General features: G+C 37.6%; 3 protein-coding genes and 1 pseudogene across 3 annotated transcripts; all 4 read left to right on the top strand.

The window, feature by feature from the left end:
• The first annotated feature begins 344 nt into the window (after positions 1–344).
• On the top strand, positions 345–11,148 carry LOC147842186 (trace amine-associated receptor 13c-like). The gene is made up of 2 exons (XM_087271467.1): positions 345–640; positions 9,962–11,148. Exon 2 carries the CDS (start codon positions 10,008–10,010, stop codon positions 11,061–11,063), a length of 1,056 nt encoding a protein of 351 aa, XP_087127593.1. The 5' UTR covers positions 345–640; positions 9,962–10,007; the 3' UTR covers positions 11,064–11,148.
• On the top strand, positions 911–2,171 carry taar20u (trace amine associated receptor 20u). The gene has a single exon (XM_087271452.1). The coding sequence runs from the start codon at positions 911–913 to the stop codon at positions 1,970–1,972; it is 1,062 nt and encodes a 353-aa protein (XP_087127578.1). The 3' UTR covers positions 1,973–2,171.
• A 4,577-nt stretch (positions 11,149–15,725) lies between the features above and the next one.
• Positions 15,726–20,527, top strand: taar20v (trace amine associated receptor 20v). The gene has a single exon (XM_087271476.1). The coding sequence runs from the start codon at positions 18,136–18,138 to the stop codon at positions 19,186–19,188; it is 1,053 nt and encodes a 350-aa protein (XP_087127602.1). The 5' UTR covers positions 15,726–18,135; the 3' UTR covers positions 19,189–20,527.
• A 1,628-nt stretch (positions 20,528–22,155) lies between these two features.
• On the top strand, positions 22,156–23,327 carry LOC108191541 (trace amine-associated receptor 13c-like; annotated as a pseudogene).
• Positions 23,328–24,287: the final 960 nt, after the last annotated feature.

Raw genomic sequence — 24,287 nt, 5'->3', positions numbered from 1 at the left:
TGTGTGTGTGTGTGTGTGTGTGCGTGTGCGCGCGTGCGCAGTCATTTTTGTAATGTTTTTTAAAGGAAAATCAATCAGTTCATCAAGGCTACATTTATTAAATGTAAAAAAGTAAAATCGTTAAATATTTATTAAAAATGTAAATAACTGATTTCTTATTGTATGTAGCTTCAAATAAAATTATTATTCCAGCCATTATTGCTTTTATTACTATTACTATTAATAACAATAACTTTAATAAAAAATGATAACAACAATAATTAATATTAGTGATTTCTGAAGGATCATGTGACTCTAAAGACTGGAGTAATGAAGCTGAAAAGTCATCTTTAAATTCACTGGTCAAATGATTAAATTAAATGATGAACTACTTTTGAACTGTTATTTTATACTGCAACATTTCATAATTTTGCTGTATTTATGATTAACTAAATGTAGCCTTGGTGAGGAGAAGAAGCTTATTTACAGCAAAATACAGTAAGATTTACAGTAGCTGATTAGAGCAACTGAACACATTCCTGAGAAAAACTTTAGATTTGAACAATGGCAGAAAACCCTAAAGAGTAATGTGTTTGAATGTTCTACAAAGAGAGGGAATGTTTTTTTTTTTTTTTTTTTTTTTTTGATAGATTACATCAGAGTGGGCGGTAGATGGATTGGTCAATTGATTTAACATTAATTCAATCCAGACCAAAGGAGCCACTTTGGATTTGGGGATAAAGATTTACAGCAGCTGATTAAACAAACTTTACATTCAAACAGCAGCAAAAAAAAACTCAATTAGTAATGTATTTAAAATCCAATGTTCAACAAAGAGAAGGAAGGCCTTTTTTTTTTTTTTTTTGATAGATTACATCAGAGTGGGCGGTAGATGGGTTGATCAGTCTGATCCAGACACAGTATAAAATGTATGAAATGTATGAAAGGACAGAAAGGAGAGCAGAACAAACTCCTAACAGGAGGAGACTCACTCATGGCCTATGAGACAGAGGATCAGGAGACTCAATACTGCTTTCCTGACATCAACTCATCATGTGTCAAGAGGAGAAGCTCCAGTCATGGATATATCATCATATATGTGTTTTTGTCATTGCTGTCAGCATGGACTGTGTTTCTGAACCTGCTGGTGATCATCTCTATCTCTCACTTCAAGAAGCTTCACACTCCAACCAACATGATTATTCTCTCTCTGGCTGTAACTGATCTGCTTATTGGACTCATCATGCCAGTGGAGGCCATCAGACTGATTGAGACATGTTGGTATTTTGGAGACACTCTCTGTGAACTTTATTTATTATTTGTTGATTTACTTATCTCAACATCTCTTAGTAATTTAGTTCTAATTGCTGTTGATCGTTATGTGGCTGTGTGTCACCCTTTACTGTATCCACAGAAAATTACCATCACTAAAACACTAATGAGTATCTGTCTGAGCTGGGTTTGTTTATCAGCTTATATCATTGCCATTGCGATAAATAATAGATATTTTGACACTTCACACAGAACAGATGTGTGTTACGGAGAGTGTTTAGCCATTATAAGTTTTAGTTGGACAGTCACTGATCTGTTCATGTCTTTTATTTTTCCTTGCACTGTGATCATAATATTATATTTGAGGATTTTCTATGTCGTTCATCAGCAAGTGAAGGTTATAAACTCTCTGATGAAGGGTGGTAAATGTGTAACGGAGGGTTCAGTGAAGAGGAAATCTGAGAGTAAAGCTGCTCTGACTTTAGGAATCATTGTGACTGTTTATCTGCTCTGCTGGATTCCATACTATATCTGTTCTCTAACTGTAATGACTTCCACAGCTCTAAATGCTTTATTATGGGTTGTGTATGCTAGCTCAGGTCTGAATCCTCTGGTTTATGCTTTGTTTTACCCTTGGTTTAAAAAGACAGCTCAACTCATTTTAACTTTGAAAATATTTCAGACAGCATCCTCTCTGATCAATATTTTTACACAATATTAATAGCAACTACTTGCCAAGCTGGTTTGTAATGTAGATTTGATAATATTTGGTTTATCTTTGTAATTTTCACTACTCTTGTCATTTCACACAGAGCTTATTTCAACCTGTAAGTTTGATGTTTAAGTAACTTCTGGTGTACTACGGTGAAAACAAGATAAACATGTGACATAAATATCTTATAATAACTATGTGAATTTGACATGTTGTGAGGGTTGTGTGGTTTACCTTGCTCAGTGCTTAATCCCATTTAACAATATTCATAACTGCCATAAAAAAACAGTGTTTGCAAGCAAGAAACATTTTAGTTTTTTTTTTTTTACAAAATTCACCTTTTTATTGATAATGAACTTCACACTTGCATTCTCCACATCTGAAAAATGAATGTTAATTGTTGTAGTTTGAAACCACGGTCACAGTGCACTTTTTGCCCTAAAGACCTCCATTCATATGTATGCAAATGCAGCAGGCTGGAAACACAAGCTTGTGTGGCAGGTTTCCCATGGCGTTGCTTTCCAAAGTTCAAGCTTTATGAATTATGATCTGCAAAATCACATCACATAGATAAGAGGAACCAATAAAAGATCAAAACATGACCTCTCTGTACAGAAATATGTACATACTTTTAAATGTAAAATATGCAGCAGCTGATGTACAATCATCTTGTTTTATTCCACCTCTTTCCGCAAGATTTAGAACAATTATACCTGTCTGCTCTATAGTCAGCCAAAATAGTTTATTTCTGAAATTGGTAGAACTCAAACGTGACATTTTCTAATCTGTATATTAAACTTGAAACAAAAAATATCCTCATAGAAATTATACATAATCATAATTTTTGTTTGTGATTTTTCGGAATAAAAATGATTTTGTGTTGGTAATTCTCAGAAATTTGCAGACATTTTTGCGATTAAAAATATATAGAGTTGAAATCAAAATTATTAGCCCCCATTTGAATTTTTCTTTTTCAAATATTTCCCAAATGATGTTTAACAGAGCAAGGAAATTTTCACAGTATGTCTGATAATATTGTTTCTTCTGGGGAAAGTCTTATTTGTTTTATTTCAGATAAAATACGAGCAGTTTTTAATTTATTAAAAAACATTTTAAGGTCAAAATTATTAGCCCCTTTAAGCTTTTTTTTTCCGATAGTCTACAGAACAAACCATCATAATACAATAACTTGCCTGATTACCCTAACCTGCCTAGTTAACCTAATTAACCTAGTTAAGCCTTTACATGTCACTTTAAGCTGTATAGAAGTGTTTTGTAGAATATCTCAAAACATCAAGCAGAGCGCTTTCCGAAATCAACATTATATATATATATACATGCAGCTGGGATGAGAATAAGCACCTCCACCTCCAATCCATGGTGCTCCATCAGAAAAAGGCGGTTTGCCATTTCTGGGTTAAAGGAAAGTTCTTACCCCAGGTGAAGGAGTTCAAGTCTCTTGTTAACGATTGAGGGAAGGATGGAACTTAAGATTGACAGGCAGATCAGTACAGCGGCAGCAGTAATGTGCTCAATGTACCAGTCCGCTGTGGTAAAGGAAGAGTGGAGTCATTAGGCAAAGCTCGATTTGCCGGTTAATCTATGTTTCTACTCTCACCTATGGTTATGAGCTTTAGGCCATGACCAACAGAACAAGATCTCAGATACAAGCAGCCAAAATGAGTTTCCTTCGCAGGGTGGCAGGGTGCACCCTTAAAGATAGGGCAAGGAGCTCTGTCACCTGGGAGGAGCTGAAAATCTGAATAAATTGATTTTAAGCAAAAAAATAAATAAAAACTTGTGATTCTCATTTTAGCCAGAATCGTGCAACCCATTTAGTTTTTTCCTAAAACATTCACCGATGTGCTGATTCGGTCTTCCCTGCCAAGTACACCTTATATTGGTTCACACTAGCTGTCAATCACTCAAGGCTTTCTGCTGTCAGATGACTGGGAGTTTTAGGACAGTGGAAAATGCAAAGACTGAAGTCTGAACAAGAGGCCATAAAACGTACACAGGTTTGCAAACCTACTTAAAGTTACAAATATTGGCGCTTATGATAGTGATCATGTGGTAAATGTTGATCTGCCAGCTGGAACAGAGTGCATGTTTTTGGATAGAGTGCTTGAAAGACTTGGAGTAGCTGTTTATTGTGCCAAATATCGATGTATTGCATTCACTGTACGGTTGGGTCAATAGACATTATGATGCTAAGCCGGCATCTCAATCCTCTGCCCCGCCCCTGTCACAGCAGCAACACGCTTGTGAAAAACACAAACCCAGGCCACGTTTACACTAATACAATTAATATTCACATTGATAATCCAGAAATCAATGCTGTAAAAGAACTGATGACTGTTTTTAACACTTTTGATCTGACTCAGCATGTTCAAGGACCCACACACAATTGTGGACACACTCTTGATCTACTTATAACTAAGGGTTTACACATTTCATCGACTGTTGTTAAGGATGTGGCACTATCTGATCATTTCTGTATCTTTTTTTGATATATTGATCACTCCAGCTATTAAAGACAGATCTGTCTCTGTCAGAAAGAGATGCATAAATGAGAACACCAGTGAGCAGTTTATGAAAGCCATATCGCTGGCACCAAGTATATCTGCAGACTCTGTTGATTCTCTCCTTGATTTGTTCAATTCTAAAATTGAGAATGTCATAAATGATATCGCTCCTGTTAAAGTCAGGAAGATGACTGGCAGGCAAAAGGGATCTTGGACAAGGTCACCGAAAGTACAAATGATGAAAAGACAGTGCAGAAAAGCTGAGCGTATGTGGAGAAAGACGAAACTAGTAGTCCATTATAACATCTATAAAGACAGTCTTCATGCCTTTAATATGGAACTAAACACTGCTAGACAGACTTTCTTTTCAAGCCTTATAAACAGCAACTTAAATAATGCTTGCACACTCTTTGCAACGATAGAGAGACTCACAAACCCCCCCAGTCAGATTCCAAGTGAGCTCCTCTCTGAAAGCAAATGTAATGAGTTTGCTCATTTCTTCACTGATAAGATTAATAATATCAGAAAGGCAATCAGCTCATCCAATCAGCCAAGTTGTGTTGATATCAAACAAGCTCAACCACAACTTAAGAAATCAGACATTATGTCTGATTTCATGGCAATTAACGGTAAAATCTTAGAAGAGACTGTGCAAGTTATGAAAACATCAACCTGCAGTCTTGACACGCTTCCCACATCATTCTTCAAAACGGTGTTTACCTGTTTAGAAATGGATCTTCTAAAAGTGGTAAATGCTTCACTTCTATCAGGGATTTTTCCAACCTCACTTAGAACTGCAGTTGTTAAACCCCTCTTGAAGAAGAGCAACCTGGATAACACCCTATTGAGCAATTACAGGCCAATCTCAAATCTCCCTTTCATTGGCAAAATCATTGAAAAAGTTGTTTTTAACCAGGTTAACAAGTTCTTAAACTTCAGGGGGTGTTTAGACAATTTTCAATCGGGGTTCAGAGCACATCACAGTACAGAGAGCGCTCTTATAAAGATAATCAATGATATACGCCTAAATACAGATTCAGGTAAAATAACAGTGCTGGTATTGTTGGATCTCAGTGCTGCATTTGACACTGTCGATCACAGCATACTTCTGGATAGGCTGGAAAACTGGGTTGGGTTGTCTGGCACGGTCCTCAAATGGTTTAGATCTTACCTTGAAGGGAGAGGTTACCATGTCAGTATAGGTGACCATAGGTCGAGGTGGACACCCATGACGTGTGGAGTCCCACAAGGCTCGATTCTGGCACCTCTCCTGTTCAACCTTTACATGCTCCCTCTAAGCCAAATAATGAGAAAGAACCAAATCTCCTACCACAGCTATGCTGATGACACTCAGATCTACCTAGCCTTACAGCCTAATGACTACAGCCCCATTGACACCCTCTGCCAATGCATTGATGAAATGAGCAATTGGATGTGCCAAAACTTTCTTCAGTTAAACAAAGAGAAAACTGAAATTATTGTGTTTGGAAACAAAGATGAGGTTCTCAAGGTAAATGCGTACCTTGGCACTAAAGGTCAAACGACAAAAAATAAGGTCAAGAATCTTGGTGTGACTCTTGAGTCAGATCTGAGTTTCAACAGTCATGTCAAAGCAGTCAGTAAATCAGCATACTATCATCTCAAAAACATAGCAAGAATCAGATGCTTTGTTTCTAGTGAAGATTTAGAAAAACTTGTTCATGCTTTTATCAGCAGCAGGGTGGATTACTGTAATGGACTCCTCACTGGTCTTCCTAAAAAGACAGTCAGACAGTTGCAGCTCATCCAGAACGCTGCAGCCAGAATTCTAACCAGAACCAGAAAATCAGAGCACATCACACCTGTCCTCAGGTCTTTACACTGGCTGCCAGTTACATTCAGAATAGATTTTAAAGTATTATTACTGGTCTATAAATCACTAAATGGCCTAGGACCTAAATACATTACAGATATGCTCACTGAATACAAACCTAACAGATCACTCAGATCTTTAGGATCATATAAACTAGAAGTTCCAAGAGTTCAGTCAAAGCAGGGTGAATCAACTTTTAGCCACTACGCCCCTCGCTGCTGGAATCAGCTTCCAGAAATGATCAGATGTGCTCCAACATTAGGCACATTCAAATCAAGACTGAAAACACATCTGTTTAGCTGTGCCTTTACTGAATGAGCACTGTGCTGCGTCCGACAGATTGCACTATCATGTTTTTCTCTTCTTCTTCATTCTTTCATATCACATTTTACCTGTTTTTATGTTTTGTTTTGTTTTTTATGCATTTTTATTATTTGTTTTTACTTTTATTTTACTTGTTTCTTTTATTCTTGTTTATGTAAAGCACTTTGAATTGCCATTGTGTATGAAATGTGCTATATAAATAAACTTGCCTTGCCTTGCTAATACATCTTAGTTTTAAAATGGCATTTTAGAACAAAAACAATCCACATCCATTTCACCTAGTATTTCTGAACAGCTCTCCATCCACACTAGATCACTGAAAACGCACATCATGTGACCACGCACACTTACACACATGTCATGCGCCACAGTGTGTGCACGTCTGAGCACCACCAATCAGTGGGTGCTTTGAGCACAAAACCCTAGAGAGCAGTGCATGTCAGACAGTTTATTAACAATGTATTGCTGGATTGCGCCTCGCTATAGTTGTTAAATGTGATATTTAATTAATCTTGTTTTGAATTAAATATAGCGTTACTCACCAACGAGGAAACATGCATGGACAGTGCTTTTACATCATTCAAAGAAAGAGCAGGCAGAAATGGGAAAGTGATGGATCTGTGCTATTAGCATCATTATATTAGCATCATATTAGCATCATTGACTCATAACAATGTACAGCACCTATTACTATCAGTATGCTTGTGTGCTCTTAATACCGTTTCTATTCTAGTTTGCAGTTAAGGAGAAAGAAATAAATACATTGAAATGCAAATAAAAGTCTAAATAGCAGAAGTGAACAAATAGATTTTCCCTACCAGCAAATACTAGTATCTATATAAGTATATTAATCGCAAATGCTCAGTTTGTGATCACATCTCTGTTTTGTTCTGTTGATATGTAATTTAAAATATTCGTAGCTTGAAATAGATGGAAATATGATTGCTATTAGCATGACTACTATGGCGAGGGCTTAAAACGGAGCAGTGATCATAGTTTATTCATTCATTTATTTTCTTGTCGGCTTAGTCCCTTTATTAATCCGGGGTCGCTACAGCAGAATGAACCGCCAACTTCTCCAGCACGTTTTTACGCAGCGGATGCCCTTCCATCTCTGGGTAAGTGCTCATAATATTGAGAAAAAAAAAAGAAAAAGACAGCTGGTAAACATAACCTGCTTTGTATTTTTGTAGGAAACACAGTTTAGATCTTTTTAGGGTAAGAGGTGTGAGATATTGCCGTCTATCACTGATTGTGAATATCGAAAACAAAACCAACTTAACTCCGCTCCTTTAGTGCCCCTCACAGAGCTTGATCAACCCTGCCATTTCTCCCCTTGGGTTTTAGGTTTTGGAAAGGGAATAAAACTCCACCACCACTTCCAAACTTTTAGGATACCGGGTATCGGGTTTGCCCAATCTATATGCACAATGCTTTGGCTTGTTTCCCTCGCTGTAAAGCTTGACAGAGCTCCTGCCCATAGCTACGGTTGCTAAGCCACAACTGGTGGGTGGCAGTTTTTGGGTGTGGCTTAGTGACGGGTCAATTCTGATGTTAAATTATTGTGTTTAAGACATGTGCTTGCCATGTCGTTGACAACATTATTAGACATTTTTTTACTGGTAAAATTAGACATTTGTCATTATCCGATTCCCTGTTGCATTATATAGGCTAGAGTAATTATACTAGCACTGTTAAATATTTATTTTCATGCACAACACCCCAGGTTCTCTATTTTAAAAAAAATTAATTAATAAAAAAAAAAACATGAAATGCTTGCCGTAATCATTACTCGATATGATAATTTAAATGATGTGCGCGCTGGTTTTACTTTACACTGCCAAATACGCTCAATGCTGTCGCCACTTTGAGAGAAATAAAAACACACATGTGAATCATTCTTCTTGCGCGGCTCCCAAACAAACCAGGTGTGCAACAAACCGAACCATATTTACAACTTTATTACCTGTTATTCACAGCCTATGCAGGTTCTGTACACTAAAGTAGACATCATTCACAGGTATGCGCGTGTTTCGGTAGTAAACAAACGTGAGTGCGTCAGCTCATGTGTGATTTCGCGGCCGCGACTACATTAAATGGTGACACTTTTGACACAATTTACAGTGTCCATGTTGCTGTGAAGATTTGTGCATCTGCCTTTACGCATCTCTACTGACCTTGATAATAAAAATTGGCTGAATCGTAGAAAAGCTGAATTAAGATCATGTGTAGAGTCGAATCGAGACTGTGATTTTTTTTAGATTATTGGTGCAGCCCTAGTGTAACTTATCTTTATTTATTTATGAGTTAAATATTTATGGGTAAAACAAAGACCATGTAGGTCAGGTAGTTGAAACGGTAGGCTACAAATAATGAATTCATTATGAATGAATTAATTATTCATAAATAATTAATTCACCATCGCCACGACAATGACGCCATCCTTCATCGCGATGCCAGACATCGTACAATGCCAAATTCGTTGACATCGCCCGACCCTAATTCACTGTGTGTTCCACGCAAATGGCGGCTAACTGCAAAATCCAACACGGCAAACATCATCGCCAAAGTAGCTTGCGTTTGCTAAGTTTAAACTAATACTGCAGCTCATGACAAGCAACGGTATTGTGCAGATCCGAATGGACATCTGGAGAATCCTCCTATTTTGGGCTGACTGATTCTCTTGCTTTTTTAACATCACAGAAAAATATAAATCGGCGCATAATGAGACTGTGCACTTAAAATGTGCACTTTTCTCTGAGCATGCACGCGTTCTCTCTCAAACACAGGTGCATGTGCCCAGGTCGTTGCCATCGACAGAAACCCAAACCAAAACGTTTAAAGAACGGTAGAAGCCGGAATTTTCATCCTTTCTTTGTCTGTTCTTTCTTGAGATGCATATTATGTTTCTATTTAGTTACTGGTTTTGCAACTTTCAGCACTGAATAGGTGCCCCTACATTTCTTTTTTCTGGCGCTCCTGAATTTTGAAGTCGGGAGCACCAGTGCTACCAAATAAAAAATGTAATTTCAAGCCCTGCGACATATCAATCTGTGTTTTGGTTGATGACATTTTAATCAAATCCACAACAAAGGGTTTCACTTAAAATGAGTTCCAGAGTCACTTTAGATTTAAAACATTTAAAGTTTAATTTTAGCAGCTCATTAAAGCAATTAAACACATTATTGAGCTAATAGTCACTTTTCAACAGCAGCAAAACAACCTAATCTGAACAGCAGAAATAGATTGTATTTCACAGCTAACGAAGTAAATAAAAAATAAAAAAGATTGCATCAGTGTGGGCGGTAGATAAGTTGGTCAGTCTGATCCAGACACTGTATAAATGAAAGGACAGAAAGGAGAGAAGAACAAACTCCTAACAGGAGGAGACTCACTCATGGCCTACGAGACAGAGGATCAGGAGACTCAATACTGCTTTCCTGACATCAACTCATCATGTGTCAAGGAACAACGCTCCAGTCATGGATATATCATCACATATGTGTTTGTGTCATTGCTGTCAGCATGGACTGTGTTTCTGAACCTGCTGGTGATCATCTCCATCTCTCACTTCAAGAAGCTTCACACTCCAACCAACATGATTATTCTCTCTCTGGCTGTAAATGATCTGTTAGTTGGACTCGTCATGCCTATAGAGGCCATCAGACTGATTGAGACGTGTTGGTATTTTGGAGACACTTTCTGTGGACTCTATTTATTATTTGTGTCATTACTTCTGGCAACATCTATTGGTAATTTAGTTTTAATTGCTGTTGATCGTTATGTGGCTGTGTGTCACCCTTTACTGTACCCACAGAAAATAACCATCACTAAAACACTAATGAGTATCTGTCTGAGCTGGGCTTGTTCATCAGCTTATATCATTGCAATTTTAATTAATAATAGTTATTTTGACACTTCACACAGAAAAGACAAGTGTTATGGAGAGTGTTTGCTCATGATAACGTTTAGCTGGTTTGTCACTGATCTGTTCATGTCTTTTATTTTTCCTTGCACTCTGATCATGATGTTATATTTGAGGATCTTCTATGTTGTTCATCAGCAAGTGAAGGTTATAAACTCTCTAATGAAGCATGGTAAATGTCTAAAAGAGGGTTCAGTGAAGAGGAAATCTGAGAGTAAAGCAGCTCTGACTTTAGGAATCATTGTGTCAGTTTATCTGCTTTGCTATATCCCATATTGCATCTGTTCTCTAACTGTAAACTCTGTCACGGCTATGAATGTTTTAATATGGATTGTGTATTCTAACTCAGGTGTGAATCCTCTGGTTTATGCTTTATTTTACCCCTGGTTTAAAAAGACAGCTAAACACATTTTAACACTGAAAATATTTCAGCTGACGTCCTCTCTGTTTAATGTTTTTACAGAACATTTATAATCATTACTTTCAAAGCGTTCACTAATATGTTTAATTTCTAAGTTACTTATGTATTTCTGTTAAAACAAGACAAAGATGTTTGACAGTACCCATTATTACCTATGTGATTCAGCTATGGTGTAGGGGAGGGGGTTCTCGTCTCAATCAGTCTTCAACTGCAGAGAAACAAACCGACCATTGCGGCAATAATGAATAGACAGACAAGTGTGTATTCTGTTTGTGTGTGTGTGTGTGTGTGCGTGTGTGTGTGTGTGTGTGTGTGTGTGTGTGTGTGTGTGTGTGTGTGTGTGTCTTTTATCACTGAAGCCGCTCTCTTCAAAAATGGAAAGATGCTTCGTCTGTCTGGCAATATCAGATGAGCCAATATTAAAAAATTGCAGTAAAGTAACTGTGATGTGCAGTCACACATCGAATCTGAGGTCTGATCTCATCTCTCTCTGTCATCCAGACATTGATACAGACGCCACACAAGTCAAGTCGCAAAACTGAGGCTGGTACCAGCTGACAGAATAGTTGAAGCCTTTGCGAAATCTGTCAAAACACATCACTGAAAAGGTATAAATGTCTTTGAGCCAAAAAGTCTATGTGTAGGATATCTGTAAAAACACAATCAGAGACAATGTTATGGAGAATTTGTGTGGCCTAATAATTATATTAATTCTAATAAAATGAAAACCCAAATAAACAATTCATTGCATTTCTTGTTTGATAATAATATACAGAAACGAATCAAAGGGTGGCTGGTTTGTATTAATGTGTTTTAATATAAAAAAAAATATTCTCAGCCTATTTAAGCCTAATGGCTATATATGCCGCCAATAGGCAACCCATTTAAAAAATATTACTTCACTGTCTACTGGGTGATAATGTATATTTTACAATAAAAACTAAATGTAGCATGTCTTGCTGTCATTTAAAACATGCAATTCACAACACACCAGAGCTGTAGTCTATGCATTGTGTGAACTTACAGGGAGGTACGGGTCAATAGTCATACTGCGCACCACGCTACTGAACTCTGATATCTCTGAGAGAGATTGTTACCAGATAGCCCATAATAACTTGAGAGATTTACAAATAAAAGATATTTTAAAAAGGAACAACACACAAATTCATTCATTCATTTTCTTGTCAGCTTAGTCCCTTTATTAATCCGGGATCACATTTTTACACAGCGTATGCCCTTCCAGCCGCAACCCATGTCTGGGAAACATCCACACACACTCATACACTACGAATAATTTAGCCTACCCAATTCACCTGAACTGCATGTCTTTGAATTGTGGGGGAAACCGGAGCACCCAGAGGAAAACCCATGCAAACGCAGGGAGAAAATGCAAATTCCACACAGAAACCCCAACTGAGCGACCCAGCGACCTTCTTGCTGTGAGGCGACAGCACTACCTACTGTGCCACTGCTTCGCCCAACAACACACAAATAACACAACAAATAAAACTGGTCCCGTAAAGTTCAGCACTTAATCTTGCCAGTGTCTTATGCAATGTGTGTTGGCAATTACCGCAAAACTAAAAGTGAAAGTATTATACACACGCAAAAAAAAAAAAAATGGAGGAAAAGAGGAAAGCCCCACAATGATACCGGTATTACCAGTGTTGTCACATGTCGATTAAACAAATGGGGAAATTTCCTCATCGTCACAACCCTACACCAGGGGCAATTAAATTATAGTATAGATTGTGTGTATAGTATACACACAATCCAGCATGCCTTATAATAACTTCATAAATAGTAGTAAATAAACATAGGAAAAACCCACATATTAAAAATTTTAATTTAAAACTTGCTTAAATGTAAGGTTGTAAAGTCTTATTGCCTCATGAACAAAGGTAAATTTATATCTGTTAGAGGAGCATTTGATGCTTCTAAACCTTCTTCCAGAGGGCAACAGAACACAAAAAGGCTTCAGATGATGGGAGTCATCTCCCATCACACTTTGAGTTTTCCTTAACATTTGCTGTTCGTGTAACTCTGCTAGACTCCGCAGAGGGAAATCAATACACTTGGAATAATCTCTGGTATCGATATTTGTCTAAAGTTACAAAAGATCTCGATTAATAAATCAGTCTTAAGAGGGTCGCACACCAAATGCACTGTGCACATAACAGTTGGTAACACACACCGGATGCACACATTCTCATGTTATTTTATATGAAACTTTTCAGATGGCGCTCTGTGGAAATATGAACAGTGTTCTGAGTTGTAGCTGGGTGCCATGGACAGCCGCTGAATTGCGGCGCAGGTGTGCATACTCTGATAGAAATCTGTTTAGAATTCTAAAACGCTTGACGCTGTGTGGCACAGTGCCTGCAGACTTCACCGCTTTGGCGATTTTCCCATGATGGCAGATTAACAATACATCAGAGCATTGACCTTCTTGCGTTAAGTTAGTCCTTATAAACCATCCCTTTATAAAATACATCTTTTATGAGGCTAATGTTACTGAAGAACAAACCAAATATGCAATATGATCCATGTGTAACCCCGTTGGTCCTAGACCACCTAAGCTGGGATCAAATCTGTAACTTTCCGCATGGGAGTCGGTCACTGCAACAAGTAGGCTAAAGAACGTGGCCTCTAGTGTCTGTCGCTGGAGCACCTTTTAGAGGTCTGAGGAGAGGTTTACCTGTAGAGCACTTCACTAGCTGAAACAGATTTTTTTTTAAATTATAATATCACATCAGAGTGGGCGGTAGATGGGTTGGTCGGTCTGATCCAGACACTGTATAAATGAAAGGAAAGAAAGGAGAGCAGAACAAACACCTAACAGACGGAGACTCACTCATGGCCTATGAGACAGAGGATCAGGAGACTCAATACTGCTTTCCTGACATCAACTCATCATGTGTCAAGGGGAGACGCTCAAGTAATGGATATAACATCATCTATGTGTTTGTGTCATTGTTGTCAGCATGGACTGTGTTTCTGAACCTGCTGGTGATCATCTCCATCTCTCACTTCAAGAAGCTTCACACTCCAACCAACATGATTATTCTCTCTCTGGCTGTTACTGATCTGCTTGTTGGACTCGTCATGCCTGTAGAGGCCATCAGACTGACTGAGACGTGTTGGTATTTTGGAGACACTTTCTGTGGGCTCTATTTTTTATTTCTTGCATTACTTCTCTCAGCATCTCTTGGTAATTTAGTTTTATTAGCTGTTGATCGTTATGTGGCTGTGTGTCACCCTTTACTGTATCCACAGAAAATAACCACCACTAAAACGTTAATGAGTATCTGTCTGAGCTGGGTTTGCTTGTCAGCTTATAATACTGCCATTGTAATTAATAATGGATATTTTAACATGATTATTCTCTCTCTGGCTATAAATGATCTGCTTATTGGACTCGTCATGCCAGTGGAGGCCATCAGAGTGATTTAGACGTGTTGGTATTTTGGAGACACTTTCTGTAGACTCTATTTATTATTTGTGTCAATACTTCTTGCAGCATCCATCGGAGCACCCGGAGGAAACCCACGCCAACACCGGGAGAACATGCAAACTTGCCAACTGACCCAGCCGAGGCTTAAACCAGCGTCCTTCTTGCTGTGAGGCGAACGTGCTACCCACTGAGTCACCGTGCAGCCTAATTACAGTTTTACAAAAGAAAAAAAAGTCTATATCAAGTTTGTGCGATATGAAGATTTTCAATGTGGACTAACAAAATGTCTCCATGATCTGCTTTTGAAGGAATATCGTAGTATTGTGCTAAATATATTGTACAACAGAAGGACGAACAGTTACCATGGATGGAGGTAACATGTCTCCACAAATATCCACTGATTATTAAAACACTTATAAAAGTGAAAGTAGAGAAAGGGACAAATCCAACACAATCTCACGGCAATTCGTAACTTTTTCATTTAGTGGCTAATTCGTATGAATTCGTACGATCTAATTCGTATAATTTAGTACGATTTGCTTTTCCCCCAATGACGGTTGGGGTTAGGGGTGGGGTCAGGTGCCACGCCTCCTTTTTAAAATCGTACCATTTCGTACGACTGAACTCGTACGAATTCGTACGAATTAGCCACTAAACTGGCAAAACGTAAAATACTTACGTTTTCTCGTGAGATCAGGCTGGACAAATCACATTCTCGCTTCGTGTGCTACCTTTCCCAAAACACATGTGCAGTGTGATTGGCTGAGCTTTTCCCTGTCAAGTGAGCGGCTGCAAAAGTATGGTTTTGGATGTTTGCCAAAACTGCAAGAAAAGGCATAACAACGCCTCTTCTTCCTCAGGCGTCTCAGGGGGTTTGTATTGAGCCCCCACATCCTCCGCTCGTTCTACACCTGCATAGTGGAGAGCATCCTGTCTGGCTGCATCACCACCTGGTATGGAAATAGCACCAGCAGCAATCGCAAAGGCCTACATAGGATTGTGTGAACTGCTGGACGCGTAGTAGTAAGTGAGCTTCCCTCCCTCCAGGACATCTACACCAGGCGGTGCATGATGAAAGCCAAGAGAATTACCAGCGACTCCAGCCACCCAAGCCATAGACTTTTCTCTCTGTTACCCTGAGGCAGACGGTTCCACAGCATCCGGTCACGCACAAGCCGGCTGAAGGAAAGCTTCTTCCCTCAGACTATCAGGCTGATGAACACTGAACACACCTCACACAGACTCTTCCATACCCTCACTGCTTACCATCAATATATAGTATGCACTGCACTTTAACCAATGCATACTTGAAACAATACCACCTACAACTATGTGGACGCCTATTCATTTAACATATTGCTGGCAATTTTACATTGTCCTTTTTTTTTGTTTTGGGGGGGGTGGGGGGGCGAGTATGCTAATGTGTTTTGCACTGTCGTTGTATTTACACTGTCTGTATTTTCCACTGTCTGTATTTTGCACAGTCCTTTTATTTGCACTGTCGTTGTATTTGCACTGTATTTTGTCTGTACTTTGTATTGTCTGGAGCCAGCACCTAAGCTTTTCACTCATCATAGCACACGTGCTGCAGATGATGTGACAATAAAAGTGATTTGATTTGAAGTAAATATGCCAATCAGTCTTAAGGCTGATTTACACTTCTGCGTCAAACGCCGGCGTATGCTACGGCGCTGACGCATAGCCCTTCGCCGTGGCCGTCGGCGTCACTGACGTGCACCACTCAAAAAATTTAACTACACGTCGCAACGACGCGTAGCGCAAGCTCTGTCATTGGTCGGTTTGGTAGCGATGACGAGCCTAGGTGGGACCGAGAGCCGCGCGAATGGCGCAAGCCCAATGTAGCGAATGTTTACAAGTGTGGAGTCCCGTGAAGGAGCTCCAGATTGAAAGTTTTGTTTTGTGTTTACCTCATAGTTAAAATTGTTGCACATCCGCCGGTTCCTGCCTCTAAATAAGCGAGTTTGAGCCACTTGTACATCCAGGAAGTGTTCAGGAAACGCAAAACAGCAGAGAAGAAACTCGACCCAGAGGAGCATTAACACCTCACTGCCAACTAGCGTTTCGGAAGTGTTAATGCAGACCAACAGAGACAGCGGGCAGAAGTATAAATGCACAGCTACGGGCGTTGCATGCGCCGTGGGTTACGCCGATCACTTGTCGCAGAAGTATAAACCAGGCTTTACTGTGCGAGGCTCGGGTCAGACGTGCACTTATGGAGCTTTTAAAGAAAAGTGTAAGTCACATGAAGTCAAGTTCACTGTGTATCAACTACAGTAATTGTAAGCATACTGGGCAACATTTAGTTTCAATTTTGGCCTCGACAATGTAAGAGTGGGTTTTAACCACAGCGGTTCGAGCTGTAGTTCTGCCGAATGACTAAAAAGTTATCAATATGATGGTAAAAAAAACTGTACATTTCTAGTCAAAACTTTATTCTGCAATCTCATACCAAAAACGGAAATAAGGGCAGCATTAATAGCTATAAATGTGGGAGAGTGCTGATATAATGTGATTGTATTGTATTGCAATATGGAACAATTAAATGTTGATGTTAAATCAAAAGTAATTCACAAATACTTGAAAATGAGATGATTTAATGACAATAATTCTCAATTATTAACAATCTTATTTTAGGTGTGACTTTTTAACATTCGGTAAAGGGTCTATGGATGAAAAATAGCCATTTTTGGCTAATTCTGGCACATTTTACAGTAATGTTTATTAATGTGCATTGACCCTGTAAACAAATAAACTAAACTAAAAAAAAAAAATGGTTACAACTGAATTAAGTAGAAAATAACTGTATAAAATGATGAAATATGAAATGATAAAACATATGATATTAATTGTACCCAGCTTAAATGTAAAATTAAAGATACCAGAGGTAGAAAGAGAGACAAAGGGGCAGAGAGAGAGGCAAAGAGAGCAGGCCCTGAAGTTAGCCTGATTGCAGTAGAGTCAGAGAAGATAGACTCCAGAGGAGGAGAGGAGCAGAGCAGGAAAGTGCAGAGACATAAATGAGATCAGAGCACAGTTTACCACCTATTTTGTATCTTTCTTAACCATGTGACTAAAGGGCCAAATACTGAGACATTCAAACTGAACAATCAACATGTGACCACATCATAAAACCCACAAAGTCCACACACCACGCCCTGATCTCATCAGTATCTGCCTTTGGAATTTGTGTGAGCCTTCTTGGGTGGAAAAGAAAGAAACAAGTGTATTTGATAATTTTCATTCCTACAATTATGAAGAAACAACAATCAATTAAATGGCTATTGTGTCATCATGCCTTCCACTTTCAAGAAGTCTGCATTTATTACACAAGTAAAATTATAAAATTTTAAATGAAATACTGCTTGATTTAATGGTAATTCGTTAGTCAAGTGTATAAGATTTATTCATTTATTAATGTTTTTAAATGCACTGACTAAAATGTGTGGTGTGTTCTGCTCCGAGAGAGAAAAACAGAAACATGTAAAGTCATCTTCCGGTAAATACATATTTTAAAACTTATACTCGGTCATACCCATCCACATGAATAAAGGTTCATTAAAATTTCCACAACCAATAAGATAAATAAATAAATAGATTACATCAGAGTGGGCGGTAGATGGGTTGGTCGGTCTGATCCAGACACTGTATAAATGAAAGGACAGAAAGGAGAGAAGAACAAACTCCTAACAGGAGGAGACTCACTCATGGCCTATGAGACAGAGGATCAGGAGACTCAATACTGCTTTCCTGACATCAACTCATCATGTGTCAAGAGGAGAAGCTCCAGTCATGGATATAACATCATCTATGTGTTTGTGTCATTGCTGTCAGCATGGACTGTGTTTCTGAACCTGCTGGTGATCATCTCCATCTCTCACTTCAAGAAGCTTCACACTCCAACCAACATGATTATTCTCTCTCTGGCTGTAACTGATCTACTTATTGGACTCGTCATGCCTGTAGAGGCCATCAGACTGATTGAGACATGTTGGTATTTTGGAGACACTTTCTGTGGACTCTATTTATTATTTGTGTCAATACTTCTCTCAGCATCGCTTGGTAATTTAGTTTTATTAGCTGTTGATCGTTATGTGGCTGTGTGTCACCCTCTACAGTACCCACAGAAAATAACCACCACTAAAACGTTAATGAGTATCTGTCTGAGCTGGCTTTGCTTGTCAGCTTATAATACTGCCATTGTAATTAATAATGGATATTTTGACTCTTCACGCAGAACAGATGTGTGTTATGGTCGGTGTTTAATCATGGTGAGTTTTAGCTGGATAGTCACTGATCTGTGCATGTCTTGTATTTTTCCATGCACCCTGATCATAATGTTATATTTGAGGATTTTCTTTGTAGTCCATCAGCAAGTAAAAGTTATAAATTCTCTAATTACAGGTGGTAAATGTGTAACGGAGGGTTCAGTGCAGAGGAAATCTGAGAGTAAAGCTGCTCTGACTTTAGGAATCATTGTGTCAGTTTATCTGCTTTGCTATATTCCTTACTATATCTGCTCTCTAACTGAAATCCCATCCACAGCAATGAATGTTTTAATATGGGCTGTCCATTCTAACTCAGGTCTGAATCCTCTGGTTTATGCTTTGTTTTACCGCTGGTTTAAAAAGACAGCAAAACTCATCCTTACGTTGGAAATATTTCAGCCTGCATCCTCTTGGATTAATATTTTTACAGAAAATTAATTATTATTACTTGCAAAGCTGTCACTAATAAAGATAGATATTATAATATTTATATTTGTAATTTTCCCTACTCATGTCACATAGAGCTTATGTAAACCTGTAAACTTGATGTTTAGGTAACTTATGATGTACTGCTGTAAAAACAAGATAAAGATGTGTGACAGTAGTATCCATTATTACCTGTGTGAATCAGATATGGTGTGGGGGTTTGTGCCTCCGCTTGTTTTATGCTTAATGTTATATAATAATATGCATAACTGCTATAAAAATTATTTTCGCAAGCAATAAACACTGTTACGAAAAAATCACCTGTTTATTAATAATAAACTTTAAACTTGCTTTTTCTGTATTTAAAAAAATAATGAAGTGTTGTGGGACTGAAAGTGCTGTAAGCATAATAAGGTCAGTGGTGTGAGTGATGATGTGCAGCACACCGGTCTCCAGCACAACAAAAGACCTCCAGTAAGAAAAAAAGCAGAGCTGATGACAGAAGAACGAAAGCATCATGCCACAGACCCTTTATGCTCTTGTTTTGCTTTTACCACCAATACTTCAATTTTAATACAACTAATTGAATAAACTTAACAGCTGAGTCAATGGCCTATATCCTGATGCAAAATGTGTTGGAAAGTCCTGCACAACACTAACAGTTTGAGGTGTTCATATGTCTGTACTGCACGTCAATAATGTGTTGTGTTTATTACCATTACGACTTTAGTCATATTAAGGTAATGAAAAGTATAGATGTACATGGAAACTTACCGAATGTCGCAGTGAGAGAACTGTCTCATCATATAGGTATGTGCTTCACTGTCACAGTATTAGAAAATCAGACCATTCCTGTGACAAAACACAGCAAATCTACTTCACCCAGCTCTTATCATTTCAAGACTCTATCATTTGGCCTTCAAACCAGCAATACTAAATGGGATTCAGAATCCAGCTTCATGTCTGCTCTTCAATCTAAAGTTTTACACCTGTAATTTCTGAAATGGGTAAAACTCAGTTTGTTTTCTGTATTATGAAATTAAAAAAGCATAAGCACAGAAAGATCAAAACACCCACCCCCTCCCAAATAAAGTCTTATTCAACCTGTTTAGAGTACAAAAAAGGTACTCACAAATTGTAATTTTCTAAACAAACTGTTTTTTGTTGTTGTTGTTGTTGTTTTATTATTAGAATATACAAAAAGGTACACAGTTTGAGATGATACAAATACTAAGAAAATGAAACAATAACAAAAACACCAAAAACAACAACAATACAGTCAAATACTGGCAGGTGCATGTGTTTGTGTGTGTGCGCGTGCATGTAAAGGTAACTTGGTAAACAGGTCAGAGTATACAAAAGGAACAATAACAGTCACTAAATGAAGCAAGTCACATACATACATACATACATACATACATACATACATACATACATACATACATACATACATACATACATACATACATACATACATACATACATACATACATACATACATACATACATACATACATACATACATACATACATACATACATATATATATATATATATATATATATATAGTTGAAGTCAGAATTATTAGACCCCTTTGAATTTTTTTCTTTTTTAAACAATTCCCAAATGATGTTTTACAGAGCAAGAAAATTTTCACAGTATGTCTGATAATATTTTTTCTTCTGGATAAAGTCTGATTTGTTTTATTTCAGCTAGAATAAAAGCAGTTTTACATTTTGTAAAACACCATTTTAGGGACAAAATTATTAGCCCCTTTAACTATTTTTTTCTAGATAGTCTACAGAACAAACCATCGTTATACAATAACTTGCCTAATTGCCCTAACCCGCCTAGTTAGCCTAATTAACCTAGTTAAGCCTTTAAATGTCACTTTAAGCTGTATAGAAGTGTCTTGAAAAATATCTAATCAAATATTATTTACTGTCATCATGGCAAAGATAAAATGAATCAGTTATTAGAAATGTGTTATTAAAACTATTATGATTAGAAATGTGTTGAAAAAATCTGCTCTCCATTAAACACAAATTGAGGAAAAAATAAACAAGCAATCTAATAATTCAAGGGGGCTAATAATTCTGACTTCAACTGTATATATATATATATATATATATATATATATATATATATATATATATATATATAGGGGAAAAATCAGATAGAAAGAAACCAGTCAGTGATAAGCAGTGACAACAATGCTAGTGATTTAATGATAACAACAATGACAGTAAACAAGCAAGAAAGGACAACAGTAATAATCATAAACAACAACCACTACAATAATACTAATAATAAAAATAAATCACAAGTACTATACGAAATACTACTACTACGAGAATTTCTAATGTTACAACTATTACTACTGCTACTACAGCCACAACCACTACTACTGATTCTATTACAACGACTACTACCACTGATACTACTACTACATCTACTACTACTACTGATACTACTACAGCAATGACTGCTACTACAACATCTACATCAACAATGTCTACTACTTCTGATACTACTACACCGGCATCTAACCAAAACTAATCAAACTGTTTAATATACAGTATATACAGGGGGAAAATTCTGTGAGTAAAAAAATGAAATAAGCTATAATAACAGGCTGCAGAATAAAGCTCATCACACATTGACTCATGTAGCCTTGACTGCAAATTATAAACAGACATGCACAAACAGAGATCAAACTTACAAGCAAAGCTAAAGTGTATAAATTAATCTATGCCTGATTTCACAGACTGATTTCATTCAGGTGGTCAGGTGAAAGATTCTATTGTCCAGCACCATTCTGGATTTATTGGATGAATGATTTACAGCAGCTGATTAGTGCAGCTAACTCATTGTTGAGCTATACTTTACTTTTGAACAGAAGCAGAAAACCCTAACCTGGAATGAAGAAATAGACTAAATATTAAAGCTAATGTTCAAGAACGAAATAAATAATTTTTTTTTTAATATAAATGACATCAGAGTGGGCGGTAAATGGGTTGGTCAGTCTGATCCAGACACTGTATAAATGAAGGGACAGAAAGGAGAGCAGAACAAACTCCTAACAGGAGGAGATTCAGTCATGGCCTATGAGACAGAGGATCAGGAGACTCAATACTGCTTTCCTAACATCAACTCATCATGTGTCAAGGAGAGACGCTCCAGTCATGGATATAACATCATCTATGTTTTTGTGTCATTGCTGTCAGCATGGACTGTGTTTCTGAACCTGCTGGTGATCATCTCCATCTCTCACTTCAAGAAGCTTCACACTCCAACCAACATGATTATTCTCTCTCTGGCTGTAAATGATCTGTTTATTGGACTCATCATGCCTGTAGAGGCCATCAGAATGATTCAGACGTGTTGGTATATTGGAGACACTTTCTGTGGACTCTATTTATTATTTGTGTCTTTACTTCTGGCAACATCTATTGGTAATTTAGTTTTAATCGCTGTTGACCGTTATGTGGCTCTGTGTCACCCTCTACTGTACCCACAGAAAATAACCATGGTTAAAACATTCATGAGTATGTGTCTGAGCTGGGCTTGTTTATCAGCTTATAACACTGCCATTGCAATTAATAATGGATATTTTGACACTTCACAACGAACAGATGTGTGTTACGGAGAGTGTTTACCCATGTTGAGTTTCAGCTGGTTTGTCACTGATCTGTTCATGTCTTTTATTTTTCCTTGCACTCTGATCATAATGTTATATTTGAGGATTCGTTCATCAGCAAGTGAAGGTTATAAACTCTCTGATGAAGGGTGGTAAATGTGTTACAGAGGGTTCAGTGAAGAGGAAATCTGAGAGTAAAGCTGCTCTGACTTTAGGAATCATTGTGACTGTTTATCTGCTTTGCTATATCCCATACTATATCTGCTCTCTAACTGTAAACTCTTCCACGGCTATGAATGTTTTAGTGTGGGTTGTGTATTCTAGCTCAGGTGTGAATCCTCTGGTCTATGCTTTGTTTTACCCCTGGTTTAAAAAGACAGCTAAACTCATTTTAACTTTGAAAATATTTCAGCTGACATCTTCTCTGATCAATATATTTACAGAACATTTATAATCATTACTTTCAAAGCATTCACTAATATAGAAATAATATTTGATTTCTATTTGTAATTTTCACTACTCTTGTCATATCTCACTAATAGCTGTGGTGTGGGGGAGGGGGGTTGCGTGGCTATCTTTGCTTTATGCTTAATCCCATATAATAATATTCACAACTGATGTGAATACTGTGTTTGCAAGCTACAAACAGTGTTACCAAAATCACCTGTTTATTGATAATGAACTTGCTGAATAATCATTTTTCCAAATCCAAAAAAAAGTGAAGTGCTGCTAGACAGAGTCGGGGTGATCTGAATGAGGTCAGTGGTGTGGGTGATGATGAGCATCACCAGTGCTGCACACCTGTCTTTAGCCCAACAGAAGAGCTCCAGAAGGAAAAAAGCAGAGTGACGACTGAATGATGAGAGGACCAGGCCCCAGACACTAACTATTAAATTTGGTACATTAATTATCACGAAAGAGGAAACATATCTATATAATGACATATGCTTTAATGTGTGTTTCTACTAGTTTGCCTAATAAAATACAAAAAAATGGAAATCAAGAGTGATGATGATCATGAGCAGAGAGAGTACGTATGATTTAGACATTCTGTATTTAACTGATCCACTAAACCAGCAGTAAAATAATGCAAAATGTAGACATGAATCTACAGTTAATGTCATCCAGGATAAAGAAAAGCTTATAAATGTTCACAACAAATCACTGTCATAAAGAGAGAATAAAGTTCAGCTTGAAGATCAGCTGAGCAATGACCCGGTCATTCAGGTTTATGCTTTACAATCACAACATTGGTCAAATCAGACTCTTTCTACTAGAAAACACAGTAAAGCTACTTCAAGCTCTTGTGATTTCAAGACTGGACTACTGTAAAGCTCTATCAGCAGGCATTCAAAAGAGTAAGAATAAACCTGATTCAGAACACAGCTTCATGTCTGCTCTTTAGTGTTTTAAACCCAAAAATGGTAAAACTGAAATGTGAAATTTTCTATTTTCTTTATTAAACTTGAAA

This window comes from Danio rerio, chromosome 10, assembly GCF_052040795.2.
Source record: "Danio rerio strain M-AB ecotype USA chromosome 10, GRCz13ab, whole genome shotgun sequence".
Classification (NCBI taxonomy): domain Eukaryota; kingdom Metazoa; phylum Chordata; class Actinopteri; order Cypriniformes; family Danionidae; genus Danio; species Danio rerio.
This window is presented reverse-complemented; position numbering and strand designations above follow the sequence as displayed.

Excerpts from the sequence above, each read along its gene's own strand:
- LOC147842186 (XM_087271467.1), top strand. The coding sequence starts at position 10,008 with ATGAAAGGACAGAAAGGAGAGAAGAACAAACTCCTAACAGGAGGAGAC.
- taar20u (XM_087271452.1), top strand. The coding sequence starts at position 911 with ATGAAATGTATGAAAGGACAGAAAGGAGAGCAGAACAAACTCCTAACA.
- taar20v (XM_087271476.1), top strand. The coding sequence starts at position 18,136 with ATGAAAGGACAGAAAGGAGAGAAGAACAAACTCCTAACAGGAGGAGAC.